The sequence below is a fragment of the Triticum aestivum genome, chromosome 3D, assembly GCF_018294505.1.
Source record: "Triticum aestivum cultivar Chinese Spring chromosome 3D, IWGSC CS RefSeq v2.1, whole genome shotgun sequence".
NCBI classification, from domain to species: Eukaryota; Viridiplantae; Streptophyta; class Magnoliopsida; order Poales; family Poaceae; genus Triticum; species Triticum aestivum.
Window position 1 is genome coordinate 6,326,774 of NC_057802.1, and position 26,150 is coordinate 6,352,923.

Below are 26,150 nucleotides of genomic sequence, written 5' to 3' on the forward strand. Positions count from 1 at the left end.
GCACATGGGCGCCCGTTCTCGATGACGATGGTGGGACGCGACTGAGAAGGTGTAGCAGGAGGAGCGCCACCCTTGCCTCCCGTAGGAGGGGTCGAAGCAGCCGTAGGAGCAGCAGGACGGGCACCGGGACGCCCCTTCCCACCACGGACAGCAGCGTTGACCGAGGGGGCCTCATCCGGATGACGACTGGCAAGGCGTTGCTCCGTTGAGAGGAGGCGCTGAAAGAGTTCCTGCGGCTTGATGGGAACCTTGTGTTCCTGGATCACCTCCACAAGAGAGTCATACTCGGCATCGAGACCTTGGAGAACATATGTGGTAAACTCTATGTCACGAAGTGGCTCGCCGATGGAGGCAAGCTGATCGGCGAGGCGCTTGATCTTGTTGAAGAAAACGGTGACAGAGTGATGATCCTTGCGGGTCTCATTAAGCTGTGTACGAAGAGCCATGTGCTGAGACGAGGATTGTGCGGAGAAACTGGACTCCAGCGCATCCCATACCTCATGAGACGTAGTAGCAAATAAAACCAAGCCGGCGACGCCCTCGGTGAAAGAGGACTGAATCGCCGAGAGAATCGCTTGATCTTGAGCAATCCATGGCCGGTACATATGATGATCCGGCGGGGGACATGGCAGAGTACCATCCACAAAACCCTCCAAGTAGTGGCTACGAAGGAGGGGAAGAATCTGTGCGCGCCAGAACAGATAATTGTCCATCTTCAGTTTCACCAGTAGAAGATTGCTGAAGTAGAACGGCGGAGTCGTGATGACGTCGAGGGCGAAGTCATAGGGCGGCACAGGAACCGCACCGGAGGAGGCGACATCCACCGCAGGCGAGGATTGCGGCGCAACCAGAGGGGCCTGTGGTGACGCACCGTGAGTCGCAGGCCGCGGGAACCCCGCGTAGCCAGGGCCATACGGAGCACCATAGCCGGCACCAGGAGGTGCACCATAGCCGGCGCCATGACCAGCGTAGGGGCGCCGTAGAAAGCACCGTAGGCGGCGGGGTCGTACGCATACGACGGCGGCGGCGCGTAGGGTGCCAGCGCGCCGTAGTTGGGGCGTAGAGCCGGTGAGCCGGGAGGAGCCGAGGACGTCGCCCCGGAAAACAAGGCTCCTGTCGATCTTCCTCCTTGGAGAAGGTTGGACAGGAATGGCGGGGCGAAGATGGACGCGCCCGTCCCGATCGGATCGGTGAGCGACGCAGGGGCCGAGTAGGGATCGGCGAGCAAAGTGGTGGCGGCGGACATAGTCGCCGCGCCGGTGAGTGCAGCGAGGGTGACTGCACCGGAGAGGGCAGCGGCGGCGGCCTCGGAGGAAGCAGCGGAAGACGACATGGCTAGGGCAGGATCGCTAGATCGCATCTGATACCATGATAAACAAAGGGTTTTGGGGTTATGGGCTTCGACACCTGAGAGGGTCGGCCACGATAACATATATAACGAGGGGTACCTCATCGGATACAGATACATTGTACAGAGATTACAATACGTACAAGTCTACAAGTCTAACACAACACAAAATCAACCAGAAATCGATCTTGTACACTACTACAGATGCAGCTTGATCAAACCAAAGGCAACGAGGTAAACCTACCACGCTGTGCAGCAGTGTGAGCACGCCTTGGGGCAGAGAAAACCCGGTCGAGAATCATAGCGGCCACCTCCAATGATGGCAGTGGCCCGCTGGCGCACAGTGACAAGCAACGCCTGCGTGTGCCGCGGAACAGTAAAGTACGACCGAAAGGCGCCGGAGCCGCCACACAGAGTGCCGATGACTTGCTCATCCCGGTTCAACAACAGTGCACCGGACTAACCAGCTGAGCTCCCGACCACACTGATGCCCCTCTACCTACATTCCTGAAGCCTCCTGTTCCCAGTTTCCATTGTTAACGTGGTTGCCCCTGCATTATATGTTAAGCTATGAGCTACCCAACAATTTTTTGGGGGGAAAGGTGCTAGCTTACAAGTTAAAACAATGTGAAACAATGTAAGGTGATATCTACTCTGGTGAGGTCAGAGCAGTATATATAAAGAGGAATTATTATAAACAAAAGTGAAATTTGGACCGTGCATTCAATATGTATGTCATCAATCAACATAAATTGAACAATCTACCAGTTCCCCCTTTGAAACCTACTCGCCATAAAAGCTCGAGCTACCGCGAAAAAAGTTGGCTATGCTAAGCAGTTTCTACTTCACTTCATGGTTTGAACATGCTAAGTTACCGGCAAACCAACAAACTGCCTCGTCGAGTATTCGCTATTTCAACATGTTTTCAGCAATGCCGTTGTTTATAATCCACATGGAAAACAAGACACATACAGACATGCTCATTGTATCAATAATATTAGGTCAAACGCACACACCAAAGGGTGCGTTGGTTTATATATATGGAGATTTACATTGTACAAATACATGACATGTTACATAAGCTACAAGTCTAATACCCTCCCTCAATCTCAATCTCAACCACGATTTCTCAAGTTGAGATTGCACCGACAATGCTCAAACAAAAGTAACAGCAATGGCTTGGTAAAGATATCTGCAAGTTGATTTTTAGAGGAGATTAACTCGATCTGAAGTAGCTTATGTGACACGTTCTCTGACAAAATAGTAGTCAACTTCGATGTGTTCTGTTCGTGCATGAAATACCGGATTGGAAGAAAGGTATGTAGCACCAGTGTTATCACACCAAGGAACTGATGGGTGTCGTTGAGGTACTCATAACTCACGAACCAAAAGACTGTACCCAAATAAGTTCTGGACTCACATTAGCTATAGCCTTGTATTCAACATCTACACTGCTGCAAGATACCGTCGCTTGCTTCAAGCACTCCAGGCGATCAAATTAGGTCCAAAGAAGACTGCATAACCCCCCCTTGGATTGCCAATCATCGGGATTGCCTACCCAGGCCGCATCCGAAGATGCAAAAAAAACACCAGATGAAGCAGGCCGTAATGTAATCCATAAGAGGCGCTCAGGCGTACATAACGAAGAATGTGCGTGACAGCAAACCGGTGTGAATTCCGAGGTACATGGAGGTACTGGCAAACATGATTGACAACGAAGGAAATATCCGGTCTGGCGATAGTAAGATACTGTAGGCACCAACAAGACTACGGTACTCAGTAGCATTATAAGGAGATAACGGATCACCATCATAAGCAGCAAGCTTGCCAGTAGCAGACATGGTTGTAGAGGAGGGGTTGCATTTCAGCATACCAGCACGACGCAGAAGATCCAAAGAATACTTCTTCTGAGTGAAATAGAGTCCATCAGAAGTGTTAGCCACCTCTAAACCCAGAAAATAATGAAGCTTTCCAAGGTCCTTAATAGCAAAATCATAACAAGTGTTGACAGAAGATGATCGACAACAGACCGAGGAACTTACAAGAATGGTGTCATCAACATAAATCAGAAGATATATGGTGACATCTGGTCGCTGAAAGACAAATATTGATGTATCTGCCATAGAGGGAAAAAAACCATGAACATGTAGAGGAGTCACAAGACGAGCATGCCAAGCATGAGTAGCCTGTTTCAGACCATATAGTTCTTTGTCCAAGCGACAAAACCTGGTGGTTGCCTCATGTAAACTTCCTCCTCTAACACACAATGAAGAAAGGCATTCTGGACATCCAATTATCGGAGAGACCAACCACGAGTAACCGCCAAGGACAACAAGAGGCGAATGGTGGTGGGCTTGACAACCGGACTGAAAGTATCCACATAATCAAGTCCGTGGCGTTTTTTGAAACCTTTAGCAAACAGGTGGGCCTTCTAGTGTTCAATGGATCCATCAGAATGATTCTTCACTTTAAACAGAAGGGTTTTCCCTCTGGTTTTAGCGGCCATGGCTATGGAAGACGAGAGACTCCCCTCGGATGGGACCGGTCTTTCGAGGGGGCTGTTTTTAGACGCTAAAATCTGAATCTCATCACCACTTTGTAATTTCCCCGAGATCCATAACTTTGAAAATTTGAAAAGTTTAGAAAGGTTTAAAACCTTCAGGGACAAATTTGCAACTAAGAGCATCTCCAGCCGCGCCCCCAACAGGCCCCTCAGGCGACTTTTTCGGCACCGGCGCCAAAAAAATGGCCCAGTCGCGCCCCCAGGACGACGAAAAGCGCCGGTTCGGCCCTTTTTCCGCCCGGCGGCCGCAGGCCGAACCCGGCGCGCTGGGGGTGCTTGGGGGCTCCGGCGCAAGGGAAAAGCACGGTTGGCCCACGCCGTCAGGTGAAAAGTCAAGATTTTCTTCCCCGACTCGCCTCCCACCCCCCGCGCTCTCGACCGCCACTAGGTATATCCCGGCGCCGCCCCGCCGCCCTTCACCGGTAGATAGCCATTCCCCGCCGGAAAAATAGCAAAGGTTCGCCGCGGCAGCCCCTCCGACACCAGCTGGGCGTTTCCGGCCGCCGTTTCCGGCCGCGGAGGGGCAGTTTAGCGGCGGGTGCACGCCCACCGCGCGCAAGGTGTTCGCCGATTTGCCTGCCTCGGCGATGGACTCGGATGACGAGGACGTGCTCGCCGCGCTGCTGGAGGAGGAAGCCGAGGCCGACGTCCAGGAAGAAGAGCATCTCATGGTGCTCGCCGCCCTCGCCCAGCTGCTGGCGAGCAATGAAAAGCCGCGGCGAGGTGGCTCGGCGCCGGGGCGGGTGAAAGCAAAGAACCGGCATCGTCTCGAAGGCTACTGCATGCTCTACTCCGACTACTTCGCCGATGCTCCACTTCACGGCGACAGAACATTTCGGCGCTGTTATCGGATGAGCAGAAAGCTTTTCCTCAGGATTGTGAATTCCATCCGGGAGTTCGACAACTACTTCAAATGCAAGATGGATTGCACCGGAAAATTTGGATTCACCTCCATCCAGAAATGCACGACAGCGATGAAATACCATCACCACTTTGTAATTTCCCCGAGATCCATAACTTTGAAAATTTGAAAAGTTTAGAAAGGTTTATAACCTTCAGGGACAAATTTGCAACTAAAGGGGCATTGGAACCTTCTTGAATTGCCCAGGCACCTGGCTAGGCGCCCTGTAAGTAGGGTGCGTATGGCCGCTGGGGCTCTCGGGTGTAGGGCCCAGGCCCCCTAGTTGCTCTCCGGTGAAAAAATTTCCATCGTATTTGTTTTCATATTTTGAAAGGTTAAAATACCTATTTTTTCTAATAGCATGGACATAAAAAAAATCTAGACACGTTAGAGACATATCGGCCAAAACTTTTTTTTTTTGTATTTGAGGAAAACATCACAAAGAAATCCGAGAAAAAAATCAATAAAAAGTGGTCTGGAAATTTCATAATGGGGGAGACCAGAGGGGCCAGACCCAAACACCGCTCAACACTCAACAGTCAACGCTTGGGTAAAGCCATCCACCGCTCTGGATCCAACGGCCACCTCTCCTCTCCCTGACCTAGCCGCCGCCACCTCTCTCCCGCGAACTCCATGGCGACTGCGGCCTGATCCGCATCCCCGCCGCCCCTGCTGACCCCGTCTACCACGCCCTGGTCTTCAAACCGCGGCTGCCCCACTCCAACCTCGCCGCCGCCAGGCCCGGCACACCGTCGCCGCCGGCCGGGAGAGGTAGCTGCTCCGCCTCCTCCTCTCCCCCCTTCCTTCCCCTACCTCCCTCCTTCCTGCCTCGGCCCGGCGAGCCCCTGCCCCTGCTGCGTGCGTGACCAGGGACAAGCCCTTGATTTTTGTTTGACAAGGGATGAGGCCTGCCAATTTGTTTCTACAGAGAGCCCTTGTTGTTTACAGAGAGCCTACACTTATGTGAATATTGTTTTGTCAACTACTGTATCTATCTTCTCTACTGAGAGCCGTATATAGATGGTTCAGACCAAAATTTGCTTCTCTGTTCCCTTGTGATTATCATGTCTAGGTGGTCAAAACGATTAAAAACAGTAGATGTATAAACTTTTCATTGTTGTAGCTACTATGCTCATATTTAAGTTTGTTCATTGCTTCTCATGCTGAAAAAATTTCATTTGTATGAGCTGAAACATGCTTTCTATGTGCTGAAATGTGCTTTTTGTGTGCTGAAATATGTTTTTTGTGTGCTGAAATATGCATTTTTTATGTGGTGAAGTGTGTTATTAACTTCTGGAATGTTTATGTTGTAGATGGATGATGAGGCGCAGGAGACTCCAAATGTTGGTGCTCTTCCCAGGAAGGCCCCCAAGGTGATGAATTGGACTCCGCCTATGTCTGCGTTGATGTTGAAAGGCCTTTCAGAGGTGGCGGCAAGAGGTGCCAAGACTGACAAAGGGTTCAATGAGGTTGAAAACTTGAAAGTTGCAAAGCGTATATCTTCTTTCGTTGGTTATGACGGGTGTATTACCCAAGTGCACAATCATATTCGCAAGTGGCGGAATAGGTGGACAAGGATTGTCTATTTGAAGGGTTTATTAAGTGGGGCACTTTGGGATGATGGCAAGAAGATGGTAGTGCTAGAAGAGAAGATACATAAGTAGCCGCCCGCCTGGGCTCACACGACTCGACCCTAGCCCATACACGACTCGCTTACAAGGCCCATGGCCCAAGTCACCACGCAGGGTGTTGCAAGTTCAGTTAAGTTCAGTTACTGAACTTGCATTTCTTCAGTCCGCTGCAGATGCAGGGCTGCTGCTATCTGCAGGCGCGACATATTTCACCAGCTATTCAGCAGCACTGCTTTTAGGTGTCACTCACTCACTCACTCACTCGGATGTCAGTACTTGCGGTTTCCCTCAGTTGGAATCGCACTTGAGATATCATAGGGTTTACATATAATGCTATCAAAACTATTGCATGTGGCAAAGGGATTAATAAGAAATTAAAGGTACATTCAACTCCCGGGAGGAGGATTAAACTGTGCTTCTTGTATGGACGCTACTACTAGATTGGTGGCATTTGAATTTATCTTCAACCTTCATAATTAACGTGAGTTCGGTGATCTTTATTATCAGGTAAGTGTCTTCAGAGAACAAATTCTGCAACTTGCTGGGATTGCTTGTCATGAAGAGGAGGTATGTGTCATCCTTTAGTTACACCGTGACTGAAATTCAGCATGCCTTTGCCGCTCTGTACTTTAATAGCAGCTTCTTTGATACTATCATGGTTTTGTATCACCCATGTTAGGGAAAATCACGGACAGAGCTACTGGAGAAGCTCAAAACATGTAACAAGGTTATGCTAGTTGAACTGTGCCGTTCATTTGATGTCCCTGGTTCAACAAGCACTAAGAAGGTTGGTCCAGAATTTTCTTTTATCTGCTGCGCTCAGTTTCACATGAAAACCCTTTGCTTTTCTGTTTTGCAGGATGAATTAGTGACAATACTGATGGAGTTCTTGATGGAACACTGTTCTGGTATTATTTACACAGATCCTGATAAGGCTCAACTTCTTAGCGGCCAGGTGATTTGGACATATCAGTTTGTTACAACACTTACTCTTCTGCTAATAACAGAGGTTTTCGGTTGTCTGTCATAACTGTTAGCCTATGTATACCTCTACATGTTAGGTTAAGCCAGTTTGACTGGTATTGTCATTGGCACACTGATTCTTTTTTATGACTTGGTGTTTTATTGATTTGCAGAAACTTAAGAAAAGAAAGCGCAACAAGAATGGAGCGAATCTATCTGGTGGGGAACCTTCCAAGGTATGACATATATGTATCTTACTTCTTTGCATTTATGTTTGGTTTTGTTTAGTGCCACTAAAGTTACTTATTTATCTAATACTACCTGAACTCATGGTCCCATGTGTGCTGCATTGCAAGTTCTTTCACCATTTTCATAAGCTGTCTCCACATATTTATTTTTCCCATTTTTCCGAACTACTGCAGAAAAGGAAACCAGATGGAACTCTACTGGAATTTTGTAGTCAAGAGGAAGCAGATGGGAGAAAAGCTGTAGAAGATAGAACAAACCATTCCGAGTTCTGCTTGAGGGATAGCAGAGATGAGCTGGTAAATGACTCCGCGTTGGGGAAATTAGCTGTAGTTCCGCTCCCAGGAGTACTGATTCCTACAGATGAACAAACGCTAATCACAACACCATCTGCAAAGTTATTTAGCAATGTTGAGAACGATACCACGGATATGGCAGCTTCAATGAAGAAAAACATTTCTGTTACCAAGAAAAAGGCAATCCAAAACACAGATTCCAAGGAGAAATCTGGTGGTATGCCTTACTTTCCACTTGTGCACATGTGGTTGAGTGCGGCTCATGTTGTTTGCACATATGCATGTTGAGAAAAGATACAAACAAAATTCTTTTAAGCATTCAGGAATGCACTGTTAGTTTTATTTGCTAGAACTGTCATCTATTTTGGCCGAAAAAGCTGTTTTGGGATGTAGATGTTGCATTTGGGTGGTGCAGTGTACTACTGTTCTGTTACTCAATATTAATTTAACTAGAACAAAGTAACCAGGACAAGTTCCAAATTATGCACTAATGTCCTTTTATAGATCATTGCTGGAGTGCTTACCTGCAAAAAGAAAAAAACAAGAGGTGGGATTAGTTCTTTCTAACTTGATTGTGGAGCTTCACCAGCATTTGCTTAGACGATGTGTACTTCTACTTGGTTAATATGTGAGATACAACAAGTTTCTGCTCATGTTTTTTATAAGCAGTGCATAAATTTTCATTGTTATAGGTTCATACAACATACAGCACTATCTTTTTCTTTATGCTATCCGTTTCCAAAATCTATCTTGAGCTGGGGGGTTAACCAAATTCTAGTTTTCATGTTACTATGCAAGTGAAATACTTTACAGATAACGCGTGCGATCTCCAGTCTCTCCTTTGTAATATGTTTGAAAACCTTGTTTCATTGGTATGAAAGGTAAAATTATGTCTAGAGGAGATGCGAAACCATGGAAGCAGGCACCGAAACCAAGTAAGGATGAGCTGAGACAAGCTGTCTTCTGTATATTGGGTGCTGCAAATTTTGCCACGGTGAGATACATACATTGTACATCATTGATCTTTAACATTTCTTCCATTCACCGTTAAATCTTGATATGTTTCTTTTGTTTTCACCAATTTTAGATGACTTTTGGAGAGGTTGTAAAAGCAGTTGGTATGTCTTTGCTTCCTCCCTCCCTTTTAAATTAGTTGATATCTGCAAAAAGATCTGATGGGTTTCCATATCTTCAGACAAATACTTTGGCAAGGATTTGTTTGAGAGAAAGCCACTGGTAAGGGCCTTGATAGAGGAGGAGCTGTTTAGGCTAGCCAAGGAGGCTGAGAGGAAGGAAGTGGAAGAGGAGGAAGCAATGGAAGCAAAAGTAAGAGCTGAACAAGCTGCCAAGGACAGCAGCGCAAGGGATGGAAGAGTTGAATCAGAGATAGACAAGGAATATGAAGTTGAAGGTGGTCCAGATGGTAAATCTAAGGATGCTGAAAAGACTGGCAACAGCAATGGTAGTGAAGAAGGTGGTAAAAGTGGGATTTGTGTGAAGGCTGGTGAGAAGGCCGCTGAAAATTTACAAGATGGGAAGGCAGAAGTTGACACAAGGAAGAAAGAATTTAGCGAGGATTGCGAGGCTGAAAAGATTGTGCAGAATGCAAATGGCGATGGTGGCACGGAAATATTGAGAGATGGTAAAGCTGAAACTGTGAATAATAATTGCAACGGTAACACCATAGGAGGTTCTGAAGATGTCAAATCTGGAGAAAAAGACGGCAGATCTGAAGAAGGCAGGGCTGAAAATGCTGGTGACTGTGAAGCTGAAGAATCTGAAACCTGTCCAGAAGCAGAAGCAGAAGCAGAAGATGTCAAATCTAAGGAAGCCAGTGGAAATGAGATTAGCCTTAACCCCAACTGATCAAGCCTAAGATCCAAAGGAGGTGGTGAGATGAAGGTCCAGCTGATGGATGTTTCAGCCCCACTTAGTCCCAACTAGTAGGATAGTTTATGGAGGATTAGATTTCCTTGCGGACTGTACCCCAACAAGGTTAGGAAATGGACAGAATGTTGTGTAAATTGTGCTTGACATGTACTGTAGGTAGGTAGGTAGGTACGTACGTACTATAAGGCTTGTTGTATCGACCTTCCTTGTTTAGCTTGAAGAGTCTTTCCTTTTCCTTGCTTGACTTATGATTAGCTGCTCTTTTTTTTTTGTCCAGAACTGCTTTGCTCCAATGGACGGGCGGGCGGATGGACGGCCTGGATTGGTCTGACATGGCAGTAATCGACGGTTGTCCAATGTGACAGGTGGCACATACTTATCGAGTGAGCAACGGCTGGCTTGGCTCCACGTTCACAGCTCCATCCCTTCTTATCCGCGCAATCCAACGGACCGGACCCAGCCAAGCCATTCCCCACCACCCTCTCCCAGGTCCCCCTGCCAACCCTCCACCATCTCCTCTCCTCTCCTCTTCTTGTTGCTCCAAACATTTTTCAACTTTTCGTACAAGTGTCCTTCCTTCTAGTTAAGTAGTTCATGCTTGATCAGGCTAGAGTGGTTTGATGTCACCACTTGCTTGTTGATTTGAGGCAGACAGATCGAGGAGGAGAGCCATGCCGGACTCGGACAACGAGGACTCGGGCAACGCGGGCGGGGAGCTGTCGTCGCCGCGGGAGCAGGACCGCTTCCTGCCCATCGCCAACGTCAGCCGCATCATGAAGAAGGCGCTCCCGGCCAACGCCAAGATCAGCAAGGACGCCAAGGAGACGGTGCAGGAGTGCGTCTCCGAGTTCATCTCCTTCATCACCGGCGAGGCCTCCGACAAGTGCCAGCGCGAGAAGCGCAAGACCATCAACGGCGACGACCTGCTCTGGGCCATGACCACCCTCGGCTTCGAGGACTACGTCGACCCGCTCAAGCACTACCTCCACAAGTTCCGCGAGATCGAGGGCGAGAGGGCCGCCGCCACATCGACATCAACCACGCCCGACATGCCAAGAAACAACAACAATGCCACCGGTTACGCCGACGCCCCGGGAGGCATGATGATGATGGGGCAGCCCGTGTACGGCTCGCCGCCGCCGCCACAGCAGCAGCAGCAGCACCAACATCAGATTGCAATGGGAGGGAGAGCGGGCTTTCCCTATCACGGAGGCGGCGGTGGCGGCGGCGGGTCGTCGTCATCGTCGGGGTTCGGACGGAAAGAGGGGTGACATCTTTTCTTTTCTTTTTGAGCTGACCAAAGTGAGTGATTTCAACATATGTTCCTCTCTTGGATGAAGCCGTACATGACTTGTAGCTTAAGGAAATCCATTCAGTACAAGGAGGAATGATTGTTCTAATCCTCATATTGATTTGTTCATCTCATCGTCACATATTTGATGCTCTAAGCTAATGCTACGGAGATGTTATAGCGGAGTAGAGAGGGCTAAGGGTGGCTTGGGTGGTGGTGTGATGAGGTATGGCGTGAGCCCACGAGGGTTTTGACACTCCGCGGTTACAGCTTTTTTGGCTTCTTATTGGCCAATGGGATGCATTGGCATTTTGGGCAATCCTACCACCACCAACCCTGAGCACTACTCCCTTCGTTCGGAATTACTTGTCTCGGGAATGGATGTATTTAGAACTAAAATACGTTTAGATACATCCATTTCTGCGACAAGTAATTCCAAACGGAGGGAGTACCTGAAAGAACGTGAAAAATAAAGACAGTCAAGTCCGCATACAGAAATATTTACAAGGCAGCCAGTATTTTGAGTAATTTCATCTTATCTACGTTCAAGCATTTTGATTTGTCACCCCACAAGTTCGATTTCTCGGTATTTTGCTGCAACCATCAATGTGTACCTAATTGTTTGCCTTTTTAATTACTTGTAAGGACCTAAGCACGCATAAACTTCCCAGCATTTTCCTTCATCATGTACTACTATGTTAAGCTAAAAAGGAAATGATTTAACCGGATGTCTACTCTAGTGAAGCTCCAGAGGTATGTATAAGTGGTAAACGCAAGTGAAAGTCGGTGGATCATGGATTTGTTTTCATGTGGTCAATGCTCACAAGTTACAATAGATATGCCGTTAATCAACACAAGTTGTATGCACCAGCCGCTTCGCCTTGAAAGCTCAAGATAGCAAGAAAAGGTTGGCTACGCTAAGCAGTTCCTACTTTGACCATGTGGTTTCAACAGACGCGAGTTACCAACAAATTTATAAAATTGAAATATCTGCATTTCATTTCTGCTACTCTGCCTCATCTCGGAACCACAAAAGTCCAACAGATGTCTCTCTCTGAGATGGGGCCGCAACTTCTAGCTTAACTTGATCCAACATATAGAACAATTGCTCGACCCATGTTCCTGAAGCCTCCTGTTCCCACATGTTTTCTCAACTCTTCCGCTCCCCACTCGCAAATCATTTTCCTTTGTTTCTGCGATTTCCCCTACATTATATGCTAAGCCAGGTGCGTAACTACGCACCCGGTTTGTATTTTAGGGGAAGGTGCATGCTACCAGACAAGTTAAAACAAAGTGAAACGATGTAACGCGATATCTAGTCGGGTGGAGTTGGAGCAGTATATATAAGCGGGGATCTTGTAAACACAAGCGAAAATTGGAGCGTTGTATCTGTTTTCATGTGGCCAATGCCCATGAGTTACAATATGCATATCAACATAAATTGTACATACCTACCAGTTCACTCGGAAAGTTACTAGCCATATTCACCATAAAAACCTGAGCCACCGCGGAAAAGCTGAAGTTACCAGCAAACAAATAAAACTGAAACATACAGGGATATGCTCATTTTATCACTAATCATAGCTATCCAAACTGCTGGTTAATATGACCTGCTCCATATTTGGAATTTTAGATACAGGTAGAAAATATAAGTAATTCCGTATTACATGGTACCGTCAAGTGAATCACACAGGTATCTAATCCATTTTTTCTTATACACGCGATGCTAATTACAACCACCATATACAGTTTCCAATACCTAATTAACAGTGCATAGATAATTAGATATGTGAACCGCACACAACAACACGGAAAATCGTATGCATTGCTCTCGTCAAAATCAGGCGGCTCCAGGCCCTTCTCCATTCTCACCGTTGGCCGCGCCGGCCATGGTGCCCACGGCAGCGCTGCTACTAGGCGACTCGTCACTGGTGACAGCGGATGATACACCGTCCATCTGCTCATTCATGGCAGAGTCTGCCGGTCTTGAAGCATCGGCTGAGCTTGCCGCTGGCTGTGGCTCTTGTCTTGGAAGGGACCTTGGCTGCCGAATGGCGGCCGCCGCCTCCGGCATGGCGACGCCCGGTGGCTGTGGGGGAACCCAGTGGCGCTGGAACGGGCTTTCCTGTGCAACTGGTGTCGGTGCTGGTGCTGGTGCTGGTGCTGGTACTGCTAGCGGAGCTGGCGCCGGTGCTGGAGCATCAACGGCATTGCTGCCCCCGGGGTAGTACGGAGGAGAACCGTAGTAGCCCTCCCGAGTGCCAGGGTTCGATCTGTCATAGCCCATCTGCGGCTGGAACCCGTACCCAGCCCTCGGCACCCGCTGCTGCAAGTACAGAGCATCTAATTTAAGCGAAATTCTAGAACCACTGTCCTGTTTTTGCTATCTTAAAGGATGATGCAGTAGCTTACATCAACATAAGATCTTGGAAATGATGCTGATGTAGGTTCTGCAGATAATGGCATGAACGATTGCCTCCCTGTCCAAACATAACACAGGAGTGAACAAGTGTAAGGTAGGAGATATGGAGCTAATTTTTTTTAAATAATACATTTTTTATTAATTTTCATAAATATTACGCTGGGTAAATTTTTTTCAAAAATAATACACCGTCGGCCCGCTGCAGACCGACTGGGCCTAGTCGGCCCACAGCAGGCCGACTGGCCCCTGTCGGCCCACTGTGGGCTGATTGGGTCCTGTGGGCCAACTGGAGCTAATTGGCTCGCTGTGGGCTAATTGTTTTTGCAAAAAAAGTAGGCATAAAAAATATATGTTTAAAAAAATGTTAATTATGTAATTAAAAAATGTTAAACGTGTATAAAAAATGTTCCTGATGTATACAAAAAATCTACAATATATAAGAAAAAAAGTTGACTAAAAATATGTTTTACAAAGTGTTAATCATGTATTTAAAAATTGTTAAATGTGTGTATAAAAAATGTTCCTTATCTATACAAAAAATATAGAATGTGTATGAAAAAAAGTTGACACCAAAAAAATATGTTTGAAAAAAAATGTTAATCATGTATTTGAAAAAATGTTCCTTATCTATACAAAAAATATAGAATGTGTATGAAAAAAAGTTGACACCAAAAAATTATGTTTGAAAAAAATGTTAATCATGTATTTGAAAAAATGTTCAATGAGTACACAAAAATGTTTCATGTATTGGAATGAAAGGTTAAACGTGTATAAAAAAATGTTCCAGCTCCGGATCCGGTATGGGAGCATCACGGACCTAAGCATGATTGGTTGCTCTTTTTGTATGGAACTGGAACATTTTTTTCAAACATATTTTTTTGGTGTCAACTTTGTTTCATACACATTCTATATTTTTTGAATACATAAGAAACATTTTTTATACACACATTTAACAATTTTTAATCATGTATTTGAAAAAATGTCAACTTTTCAAACATATTTTTCAAACACATTATTTTGGTGTCAACTTTTTTTCATACACATTTTATATTTTTTGTATAAATAAGGAACATTTTTTATACACACATTTAACAATTTTTAAATACATGCTTAACACTTTTTAAAACATATTTTTTATGTCAACTTTTTTGCATATATATTGTACATTTTTTGTATACATCAGGAACATTTTTTTATACACGTTTAACATTTTTTAATTACATGATTAACATTTTTTTAAACATATATTTTTTATGCCTACTTTTTTTGCAAAAACAATTAGCCCATAGCGAGCCAATTAGCTTCAGTCGGCCCACAGTGGGCCGACAGGGCGCAATCAGCCCACAGTGGGCCGACAGGGGCCAGTCGGCCAGCTGTAGGCCGACTGGAATCCAATCGGCCTGCTGTGGGCCGACTAGGCCCAGTCGGCCTGCAGCGGGCCGACGGTGTATTATTTTTGAAATTTTTTTATCCAGCGTAATATTTATGAAAATTAATAAAAAAAATGTATTATTAAAAAAAATAGCGGAGATATGGTGGTGCCAGCTCATGTTAGTTCCTTAGTTCTTACCTGAGTCAAAATCACCATTTGGCGTCGTTGTGTACATATTGGTTTGCTACAAACAGAAACGCTGGGTAAGACACAAGGACTGCAAACCTATGTAAGTACTGACGAACAGGAGGAATAACTACAAGTCTACAAATCATACATGGGAAGCTCTCCATGAATTAGTAGTTGGCCCTGTTGGTACAATACAATAACAATGTGGTGAGACACAATACAAATAGATGTTAAAAGAACTCGTTAGAAACCCTACGACCTGCCAATCTAGTATTTTATATGCACAAGGTTCACAGAAGCAAGGATATGGGTGAGAATAGTCAATTCAAAATTAACAGAATAATGTGCCCGTTGCGTAAATATTGATTTCTAACCATTCCATGGTCCAGGTTGAGCATGCTCTTCCAACATATTGTACTGCGAAAACCGATTCTCCCTTGTATGATGTAGGGTCTCGCTCAAGGATTTCAACACCTCTGCCTGAGAATCCAATGCTTCTGTTAACTTTACAAGTATCTTCTTATCTGTTAACAAGAGAAAACCACTAGTGTAATCAAACTCGAACAATAATGGTTATCCTAGAGCAAGAATTATGCTAAATTGTTAAGAAATGTTCTGAACCTTCTTCCTTTGAAGCCAGTAATTCTTGGTTTGTTTTAGCAATAGCAGAAAAGGCTGATGAGGAAGCTTCCATAGCCTCTTTAATTTCATCATAAAGCTTGGATTTCAGTTCGTTGTCCGCATTTTCATCTCCTTCAGAAACGACTCTACGGGTCCAAGATTTTAGCCTAGGCAGGAACAATTTCTGTGCAAAATACACACGCAAACAAAGTTAATCCCTCAATTCTTCCGCTAAAATCATGACCGTATGCAGAAAACACAATATACCTTGATGATGAGAACTGAACTAGTCCCAACTCCAAGGAAAATACCAGCACCAAGGAGCGTATGGTACCAGCTAAACTGTGTCTGCGTTTGTGGGACGATATGACCAGTGGCGACAGAGCCAGTTGGTGCTTGTGGCGACTGAACTGATGCGTAAGGCTGCACCCCGGCAGATTGATTTGGATTGCTTGCTGGAAGCAAAGAAAGCAAGGCAGCCTTTTAGCATATAAGTTAACAAAAATGGTACAGATTTCAGGACAGAACTTTGAAGCGTAGATATTAAATGTCATGCAAGGAAGACATTCTTCTATTTTGAATAGGCTAGCTGCCAGCAAGAGCGACTGTCGGCTTATTCCGGATTTCCATGTGAGGGACCGGAATAGCATAAGGACTATTTTCAGCAATAAAAAAATATCTTATAGTTAAGTATTTAGTCATACTATCTTTTCTGAAGCTATCCTAGTAATTTTTCCGAAACAAAATGTGTGTCTGAACTAGATGAATGCCCCTTGAAGAAAATACCATTTAGATGCATTACCTAAAGTACTTTTGTTCGCAGCATCAGATGATAAAAAGAGAGCAAGTTCAGTCAAAGTTACATAAATACAAGATGCTGTGTGCAAGGCAAAAACAGAACATAGTGTAAAGACCCATCCAATTAAAACAAATTAACAGAGTAATACGACGATATCACTGTAGACCATTACTTCATTAGCTCAACTATGCAGCATGTGGAGATACCTTGTTGCGAACCGACAGCCACAACATCCGTACTGCTTGTCGACGGATCCTGCAAGACACCAAAGCCATTCAGGAACACAACACTTGATTCTCTTCCTCATTTTCTCAGCTAAAACATCCCTGCGGACCTGGCCGGAAAATAGGAACTTACAGGAACCCGGCGGAAGGCCTCGTCGATTTCCTCCTTTGTGAGCCCTTTCTTCTCCAGGAAAGAGTACCTGTAGGACACCGGAGAACCTTTCACCTTTGGATGCGCGAGGAAATTTACGGCGTTCTGCACGTAATCCTCCCGGACTGCCTGCGGAGCTTGGAGTACCAGATTTTCCGAGGATCCGCCTCCGCCGGAACCATCTGCAGCATTAGAAAAGTTAGAATGTATATATACAGTTTCATTCTAAGAACAGTGTAAGTCTGGCAAAATTGAGCATTGAACATCAGGGATTGACCACATACAACTCTTGGGGAAAACAATTAGGGGGTAAAGAACCTTCAAAGTTCGTATGATGCTTTGAACCACAATTAGGGGAGAAAGGACCTTATAATTACAAAAGTTCATATGATGCTTTAAACCTCTGAATTTTCAGCCTTGCCTCATGGTGATAAGGAAAAAGTCCAAGGAACTCAGGAATCCAGTCCATAGCCTTAAGTCCAAGGAAAAAGTCGCCCGAGCTAGACAACCACGAATCATGGAGATAACCCCACACGAACTCACTCAGGAACCCAATTTTACGATTCGCATCAACCTGACGAACTTGGGGGGCACTCTCCACTCTCCAGAGGGAAACCGCGGAATCTAATCGCCCGGTTCTGCTGATACAAACCCTCGCCTCTCGTTACCCACGAGATCCCCCGCGCAGGGTGGTGCTTAACCAGCGAGTCGCGAGGAGGGTTCCCAGGCAGCTCAAGAAATCGGGAAGGTTACGAATCTGACCTTGCGGCGAGGAGCTGGGCGGCTGCGCGGCCATCGGGGGAGTTCACGGCCGCATCAAGCACGGGATCTCGCCGACGACGAGGACGACGACGGGCGGCGGCGGCGGCGGCGGCGGAAGTGGATAATAGCAGGACCGGGGAGAGTACGCGCGTCACGTATATTCACACGTGCTTTATCTTCAGATGAAAATATATGGAGAGAAAAGAATACAGAAAAGAACTCTATGCATATACTGAAATAACTTTTGTTTTGCGGGAAATACTGAAAATAACTTTTCAAAGAGAAATTAACAAGAGGTTAATCTGTTCTTTTTTTCTTTAGCATCAGACACAAGCGCGATTTGAATCCTGGTGGGTTGGGGATACCACTGTCCACCTAACCAACTCAATCACAGATTGATTCGCGCAAGAGGTTAATCTGTTCTATAATAATTTATTTATTTACATCTTACCAATGGAGGTTATTATTGATTTACGCACTATCTGGTATATCTTTGTTCTGGTTCGCTTGTGACAAAACTAAAAGTTATGTCAGAACTCGATCAAGCTCTCTCTCCAATAGGAAAGGACAGTCGTGCTTGCTTGTAATCCACGTCTATGATGTCTAATGAGACACATAAGATAACTCGTAATGGTAGCGGTTTCGAGAATTACAGCCGTGGGTTCTTCAAATGCTGCTCGACTTGGGACGAAGACTTGACACCATAATCATTTCAATCCCGTCTGACTTGTCACGGTCGCTCCACCTCAATTACCGACGCCTCATATTTCCATCATGTGCTCATTTATTTTTTTAGCTTCTCTCAGGCGCATGCCCCCCTATTGTTTATATGACTACGACCTATTTGATGAACTGGGCTAATGTTACCAACAAGTTAGAACAAAGTGAAGGCGTGCAACATATCTAGCTACTCCTATGAAAAGAGAGTGGCTTATATAAAGGGGGAAATCAATATTTGAGCAGGTGAAAGTTGGTGGAGAACTTATTTATCTACATGTGATAAATTTTCTTGAGTTGTGGAATAGGTATAATTTTTTTAACTAATATAGATTTCACACATCTTAAAGCTTGAATTCATGAAGTAATTGTTGTTCCTTTTTGCCGTTGATGAAGTAATTGCAAGGTGCTACATGTTTCACCTTACAAGATAACAGGTGTGGGACTTACAGAAGAATAATCGGACCCACACATGTGGCAAACAAGAAGTACACACATTAATATGATTACTCAAAAAAGTCCCTCCCGAGAAGCTTCCTCCTCTACAAGCTCTGTGTCGTGTGCACGAAGATAGGTTCTCATTCTTCTTCTTTTCTGAAACGGAAATTTTCATTCTTCTTTGGGAACTGAGCGCTAGCTCACCGACTGGAGTTCAACTTGTTGAACACGCCCCCCTAATTCGTATTATGCTGAGACGTCTCACTTCTAGTGTCAAAAACGCTCTTATATTTTGGGACGGAGGGAGTAGTACCTAAATGGCCGAAAACTGAGGGAGGGATCCATCCGAGCATTATTTTTTTCTCACTTCTCTTTTAGCCTCGGAACGCACGGCTCAGGTAATAGTGCCAAAGTCATTACTCTTACTGAAAAAAACTAAGGAAAGAGAAGGAACAAGACTAAGAAGAGTTCAATCATAATTACAATTACAGAGGCTGGCTAGATCATATGGTTCCATCTCTCATCGGTAAACGAAATCGACAAATAATCTGCATGGAGAACTGCTTTGTCATATCTAGAAACCCAAGGCCGGATTCAACAAGAAGAAAACGAAATCAACCAGAGCGAGCCTTGATGCCGCAATAATAGTGGGCCGGCGCATGGAGAGGAAGAAACTCGGAGAAAATGGACATTATACAGGGAAATGTTCATGTACGGCAGACCGGCCGAACGCTCGGCCGGTCGAGTACGAGCCGCACGATCCCTCTGGATCAAACGACGTGTGACAGCCCACATGGCCACGTCGGTACCGCAGCCTCCTGGTCCACCACCGCTTCCCATCCCTCTCGATCCCTCTCGATGGTCTTACCCATCTGCTCGTCCACTCATCCCAGTCCTTTCTCATCCCCTACCTCCAGCAGGAGCGCCCAAATCAAGTCGCTGAAGAAATCACATCTGTTCCCCACCTTTCTTTTTTCCATCTAGATCGGGTTGAGACGGGGCTCTGCTCTTCCACTCATCCACTACTTTCTGATGCGAGGAGTACTTAGGGGCTGATGCAACCGGGAAAGCCATGGTCGTCCATCTCCTCACCCTCCCCCCCCTCCCCCCTCGGTGTTCTGCAACTGGCGAGGTTGGAGGTTGGTGCTGCAATTTGCTGCAACCAGCACCGAGAAAGCTACCACCGGCGCCGGAATTTGCTGTAACCAGGATCCATATTTTTTGAGTGATTTTTTTTGCTGCAACCAGTCCAAAAATTTGCTACCATCGTTTTGCTTTTTGCTACCACAGTTGGCAGTCCGTCTTTTGATTTTTTTGCTTAATCAGATCCATCCTTTTGCTGGAACTACTCAAAAAATTGTTACCATGGTCTTTGATTTTTGCTACCGCCGTCTTAGTTTTTGCTCCCACCTTGTTTTTGAATTTTTGCTGGATCTATCTTATTTTGCTGGAACTTCTCCAAGTTTTGCTACAACGGTGTTTGAATTTTGCTACAACCGTCTTCGTTTTTTGCTACACCCCCATTTATGATATTTTTGCTGGATCAATCTTTTTTGCTGGAACCACTCAAAGAGAGAGAAGGCTGTAAATGGCGTGGAGGGAGCTGCAAACAATACAAAAAAAAATGCTACAACCAGCGTCCTACAGAGCTTCAATCGAAGGCGACGGAATTTGGGGACCGGCCACCACACAACCGCGAAAGCTGGAACCGTCGATGGAAAAAACTTCAACCGTTTTGTGAAAAAGCTTCAGCCATAGAAAAGGTTCAATGGGCGTGAGAAAAAAGCTGTAGCTGACGGCATGGTGGTGCGGTGAGGACAGCGACCGGTGGCGAGCTGCTGATGCTTCAAGGCAGGCCTCGGTGCGTCCAAGGCGGGTGTCCAGGACGAACAGCTGGATGCAATTTTTGTTAAGAAAAAAAGATAAAGAAGGCTAATCTGACGGTGGACAGAAAGACAAACTAACGCCCCACATGCGACCGGCCAAACCGTTGCGCCGGTGCGCCGGCGCCTATCAGTCGCCCATTATACATGGCGAGGATGAAACCCCGAAATTTCAGCCTTGTCTCCAAGAAAAAAGTAACGCTGAAATCAATCTGACGAACTTGGGTGGTACTCTCCACTCTCCAGAGGGCAACCGCGGCAACTAATCACCTGGTTCTGCTAATACAAACCCTCGCCTCTCGTTCCCCACGAGATCCCCCACGCAGGGTGGTGCTTCAGCGAGGCGCGGGGAGGTCTCCCACAGGCAGGCTGCTCAAGAAACCGCGCAGAGGTTTCGGCCCGGCTGGCTAGGAATCTGACCTTGCGGCGAGGAGCTGGGCGGCTGCGCGACCATCGGGGCAGTTCATGGCTGCATCAACCACGTTATCTCGCCGCCGATGACTACGAGGACGGGCTGCGGCGGCTGAAGTGGATAATAATAGGACCGGATAGAGTACACACGTCATGTATATTCACACGTGTGTTTATCTTGAGACGAAAATATGGAAAGAGAAAAATAGCAAAAAGAACTCCATGCACATATAAATAACTTTCCAAAGAGAAATTGGCCACGGTAGCAATTTAAGAGTTATAAACTGTTGTATAATGATTTTTATTCTTTTCTGTGCATCTTAGCAATGGAGGTCATTATCGATTACGATTATAAATAATCTGTGAGAGCTTCTGATGATGCGCTCGAGCGGTGTCTGTACAAATTCCGATGAAACTGAAAGTCGCATCAAAACTCGATCAGGCACAGGAAGGTCCTTCGTGCTTGCTTCTAATCCACGTGCACAGTGTCTAATGAAACACACAAGATGGCTCGTAATGGTAGATGTTTCAAGATTCATAGTCGTACGTTTTCTAGATCCGGCTCAACTTGGCACGAAGTCCTAGCACCATAATCATTTTGATCATGTGACATTCAAGATCATCGCTTCACCCCGATTACCGACGCCTCCTATTTTCATCGCGTGCTCATTTGTCTCTTTAGTTTCTCTCATGTGCATGCCTTCAATGGGCTAATGTTGTACGTTGGCGGAAACGTCTTACCTGATCTAGGGCGACGTGTTGCATGTTAAATAAGCAGGGTGCGAGCCTGATATACGCGTACAAGAGTTTGTTGGCGATACAACTTAGAGGAGAAGAAATACAAGAGATAAGCTAGCAAGAGGTTATAACAGATTATATCCTATGCGCCTAGCTGCCCAATATCTCTCCAACCGAATGATCTTCTTAACCTCCTGTACGTGACAAATAATTATGTGTTTAACACCCTCCCTTAATCACAACTTGGTCAAATTGAGATTATGTTTGAAGTCTTCAAAGCTTCGTACAGGCAACACCTTTGTGAAACCATCTGCAACCTGATCTCTAGAGTGCACAAAACGAATGTCAAGTTGCTTCTGAGCAACTCTTTCTCTGACAAAATGAAAGTCAATTTCTATATGCTTTGTCCTAGCATGAAAGACTCGATTTGCAGAAAGATAAGTAGCACCAAGGTTGTCACACCATAGACATGGAGCTCGTGTGGTTTTCACACCAAGTTCTTTCAACATAGACCAAACCCATATTATCTCTGTTGTAGCAATTTCTAATGCTTTATATTCTGCCTCTGTGCTTGACCTGGAGACAGTGGCTTGTTTTCGTGCACACTACAACAAACCCACCAGTTGATCGCCTGTCATCCAAACATCCTGCCCAATCTGAATCAGAATAGGCACTGACAAGAGTAGAGGGTGACTTGCTGAAATTTAGACCAATGCTCAAAGTGTTTTTAACATATCTAACTATGCGTTTTGCAGCAGTGAACAGTAGTGGGTGCATGAAGAAACTGACAAACTTTGTTAACTGCAAAGGAAATGTCAGGTCTAGTAAGAGTCGGATATTGTAATGCTCCCACTAAACTTCCGTATCTTGTGCTGTTCTCTTGATTCAAGAGTGTCCCTTCTGTGAGAGATAATTTTTCTGAACTGGATAGTGGAGTAGGTGAAGGTTTACAATCTTTCAAACCAGCCTTCTTTACCAGATCAGTTGCATACTTTTCTTGAGAGAGATGGAGTCCATCCTTGTTTCTTTTTACCTCAATCCCAAGAAAGAAGTGCAAGTCTCCAAGATCCTTCAAGGCAAAATCTGCACCCAAGTCCTTTAAGAGCCCTGTGATTGCTTCATCAGATGAGCTTGTCACAATAATGTCATCAACATATATGAGGACAAATATACATGTGTTGGACTTGTTGTAAATAAACAATGAGGTGCCAGACTTAGAAGGGACAAATCCAAGTGCCTGCATCTTATGACAGAGACGAGAATACCATGCCCTTGGAGCTTGCATTAGCCCATATAGTATTTTATCAAGTGTGCACACGTAAGAAGGAGCACTTTTACTTACAAACCCAGGAGGTTGCTTCATGTACACTTCCTCTTCTAGAACACCATGGAGGAACGCGTTCTGTACATCTAGCTGTCTGAGACTCCAGCCCCTGAAAACAGTAATAGACAGGACAAGGCAGATGGTGGCAACTTTTACAACTGGACTAAATGTGTCCTCATAGTCTATGACATACCTCTATTTAAAACCTTTGGCAACAAGTCTAGCTTTATAACGATCAATGGTTCCATCAGATTTTCTTTTAATCCTGAATACCCACTTGCAGTCAATCAAGTTTTTACCTTGCCATGGAGGAACCAAGTGCCATGTTTTATTTTTCTTCAATGCCATGTACTTTTCATTCATAGCTTTCTTCCATTGTTCATCACCAAGTGCTTCTTCAACTGTACTTGGTTCACCTGGTTCGCCTGTAGAACAGATCGTACCATATTTGACTATATGTTTGTAGTTCACAGGTTGCGTTACCCCTCTTTGTAATCGTGTGCACCGCGGTGATGACGCAGCCAATTCCGTGGCCACAGAAGATCCAGCCACCTGCACAGGAGTTTCAGCTGAAGCTGATCCCGAGGAGGATCCCGTAGGTGCAGCAGCGCGAGCTGTCTCGGGCGGATCTTTTGCAGCTCATGGCGGCACTGTTGCATCTGAGGAGGCCGCAAAGAATCCCGGCCTCTGGACCGGCCCATCATTCTCTAATGATGGCGGATCAGCACTGGGTGTCGCGCCAGGGCCCGCGCCAGGACTCGCGTCGGTGGAGCGGTCCAGAGCCTGCCGCTTGTAGCATACCGGTTGGCCGCTGTAACGCGCGTCGCCCGAGCCATCCCCGCGTCGCCAGTTGGCAGGAGATGGTTGGCGCGTCGCTGGGTTCGTGGCGCGACCAGCGAGAGGTAGCCGCGTGTCGCCCGCAGAGGCGGACACTGCGGCGCGTGCGCCTGCGGGTGCAGCCGCGTCTGCTGCGACGGATCTCGAGGGGGATCAGATTTCCTGACGCAACACCGATCCCGAGGAGATCCTGTCTCCGGTTTCTGGACACATGAAATAAGGCCCAATATTTGCACCATTTTCTTCATTTTTTTCGCCGTTCGTCCCTGTTTCAGTGCCTGTTTCATCAACGCAAGTCTCATGCAGTGTATTAGCGGGATTAGTCAGCAAGTGATCATCAATATCGTTCCCCCCTTGATCAATACCGGTGAGATGTGAGGGCAAAAGAAGAATTTCTTCGCGAAGGAGAGCACCAGCGTTGGGATGAAGATCAGCGAAAGGAAATTGTGTTTCATCGAAAACAACATCCCTAGATATATAGACACGACCCGTGGAGACGTCTAGACACTTGCCACATTTGTGTTGGGCACTATAGCCAAGGAACACACATTTGGTGGAGCGAAACATGAGCTTACGTTTGTTGTAGGGACGGAGATTTGGGCTAGCATGCGCACCCGAAAACACGAAGGGATTTATAGTTTGATTTTTCATGGAGGAGTCTTTCTAGTGGGGTTTCATTGTTAATAACACGACTAGGAAGCATGTTTATAAGATGAACGACAGTGAGAAAGGCTTCATCCCAGAACTTGAGAGGCATGGATGCTCCTGCTAGAAGAGCAAGTCCAACTTCAACTATGTGACGATGCTTTCGTTCAGCAGAGCCGTTTTGTTGATGCGCATGAGGGCATGACACGTGATGTGAGATGCCAAGGGTTTGGAAGGAGTTCAATTTCTCATACTCCCCTCCCTAGTCTGATTGGACAACAATGATTTTGCTGTCGAACTTGCGCTCAACAAGAGCTTGGAAGTTTTAAAAAACTTGAAAAACGTCGGATCTTTTCTTAAGGAGATAGATCCAAGAGAATTTACTATAGTCATCAATGAAACTGGCGTAATAAGTGTGTCTACCAACAGAGGTGGGGGCTGGACCCCAAATATCAGAAAATATAAGTTGCAATGGTTTTGTAGAAACACTAATAGATATGGGATATGGTAATTGATGACTTTTAGCTCTTTGGCACGAATCACAAATAGTCTTATTATGTCGCTCATCAACAAACGGGAGCTTATTCTTCCTAAGCAATTTTTCAACTAAAGAGAAAGAAGCATGTCCTAATCTATCATGCCACCGTGTTGATGAAAGCTTGGCAACACCATAGACTTGTTTATTGAATCTTCTACGCACCGGAATCAACAGATAAAGCCCTCGAGCACATCTACCTCGATAGAGGATTTTGTTCGTTGCCTGATCCTTAATCAAAAAGGAATAAGGGTGAAACTCAAGGAAGACATGATTATCTAAGGCAATACGGTGAACAGAAAGAAGATTTTTGGCGGCACTACGGACATGCAAGATTTTCTTGAGATGAATATTGCGACTAGGGGTACTAAATATTGAATGACCAATGTGATTTATCCACATACCTTCTCCACTGGCCGTGTGAATTTGATCCTTTCCACGGTACCTCTCCTTCATGGTCACCTTCTCAAGTTCATTGGTTATGTGATTGGTGGCGCCGCTATCAACATACCAGTTTGTGTCGATGCCGTAGGAGCCATCGGCCACCGCAGAGACCTTGTCATCATCTTGAGAGTCATCCTCATCTTCATCATAGCGGTACCAGCAGTCTTTGGCTGTGTGGCCCGGCTTGCCACATATCTGGCAACGAGGTGAGTCCGGACGGGATCTGCCAGAGCCACCGCCGCCGCCGCCGTCGCGGCGGCGAGCCTTGTTGTTGAGGCGCCCGCCGCTGTTGGCGCTGCCACCAGACCGCCCCCTGCCACGGGAAGAGCCGCGGGAGCGTGCACCACCATGCCCACGGGTTGCAGCGTTTGCGGACGACTTGAAGGAGTTGCCGCCCGCACCGTGAAACTGCGCCATGCGTTGATCGAAGTTGCTGAGCATGGCGAAGATCTCATCGAGGGAGGCGGGTGAGACACGAGCGTTCAAGGGCTAAGACCAGGGGCTGGTAC

The 26,150-nt window shown here is 46.1% G+C and overlaps 3 protein-coding genes across 10 annotated transcripts; 2 read left to right on the top strand and 1 right to left on the bottom strand.

The window, feature by feature from the left end:
• The first annotated feature begins 5,337 nt into the window (after positions 1-5,337).
• Positions 5,338-10,327, top strand: LOC123076801 (uncharacterized). Of its 6 annotated transcripts, none has more exons than XR_006436265.1 (11): positions 5,338-5,583; positions 6,126-6,281; positions 6,951-7,010; positions 7,123-7,230; positions 7,303-7,398; positions 7,580-7,642; positions 7,829-8,165; positions 8,830-8,942; positions 9,036-9,066; positions 9,144-10,006; positions 10,116-10,327. XR_006436265.1 is itself a non-coding variant. In XM_044498932.1 (10 exons), the coding sequence occupies exons 2-10, from the start codon at positions 6,126-6,128 to the stop codon at positions 9,812-9,814; spliced, it is 1,635 nt and encodes a 544-aa protein (XP_044354867.1). In that variant the 5' UTR covers positions 5,338-5,583; the 3' UTR covers positions 9,815-10,073. The 6 variants fall into 6 exon arrangements, 3 of the variants coding, with proteins under 3 accessions (XP_044354867.1, XP_044354868.1, XP_044354869.1); XR_006436266.1 differs by having other exon boundaries at positions 9,144-9,943; XR_006436267.1 differs by having other exon boundaries at positions 9,144-9,994; positions 10,116-10,325.
• On the top strand, positions 10,116-11,244 carry LOC100682523 (nuclear transcription factor Y subunit B-8). Of its 2 annotated transcripts, none has more exons than XM_044498937.1 (2): positions 10,116-10,327; positions 10,490-11,244. In XM_044498937.1, exon 2 carries the CDS (start codon positions 10,510-10,512, stop codon positions 11,107-11,109), a length of 600 nt encoding a protein of 199 aa, XP_044354872.1. In that variant the 5' UTR covers positions 10,116-10,327; positions 10,490-10,509; the 3' UTR covers positions 11,110-11,244. The 2 variants fall into 2 exon arrangements, with proteins under 2 accessions (XP_044354872.1, XP_044354873.1); XM_044498938.1 differs by having other exon boundaries at positions 10,137-10,331; positions 10,487-11,244.
• A 1,451-nt stretch (positions 11,245-12,695) lies between these two features.
• LOC123076803 (peroxisomal membrane protein PEX14) lies at positions 12,696-17,908 on the bottom strand. 2 transcript variants are annotated; one of them, XM_044498936.1, is made up of 10 exons: positions 17,670-17,908; positions 16,890-17,089; positions 16,739-16,787; positions 16,001-16,188; positions 15,734-15,917; positions 15,487-15,636; positions 15,261-15,292; positions 15,122-15,167; positions 13,542-13,609; positions 12,696-13,452 (listed from the first exon to the last, which is right to left on the bottom strand). In XM_044498936.1, exons 1-10 carry the CDS (start codon positions 17,701-17,703, stop codon positions 12,970-12,972), a joined length of 1,434 nt encoding a protein of 477 aa, XP_044354871.1. In that variant the 5' UTR covers positions 17,704-17,908; the 3' UTR covers positions 12,696-12,969. The 2 variants fall into 2 exon arrangements, with proteins under 2 accessions (XP_044354871.1, XP_044354870.1); XM_044498935.1 differs by having other exon boundaries at positions 12,696-13,455; positions 17,670-17,907.
• Between the last annotated feature and the right edge of the window lie 8,242 nt (positions 17,909-26,150).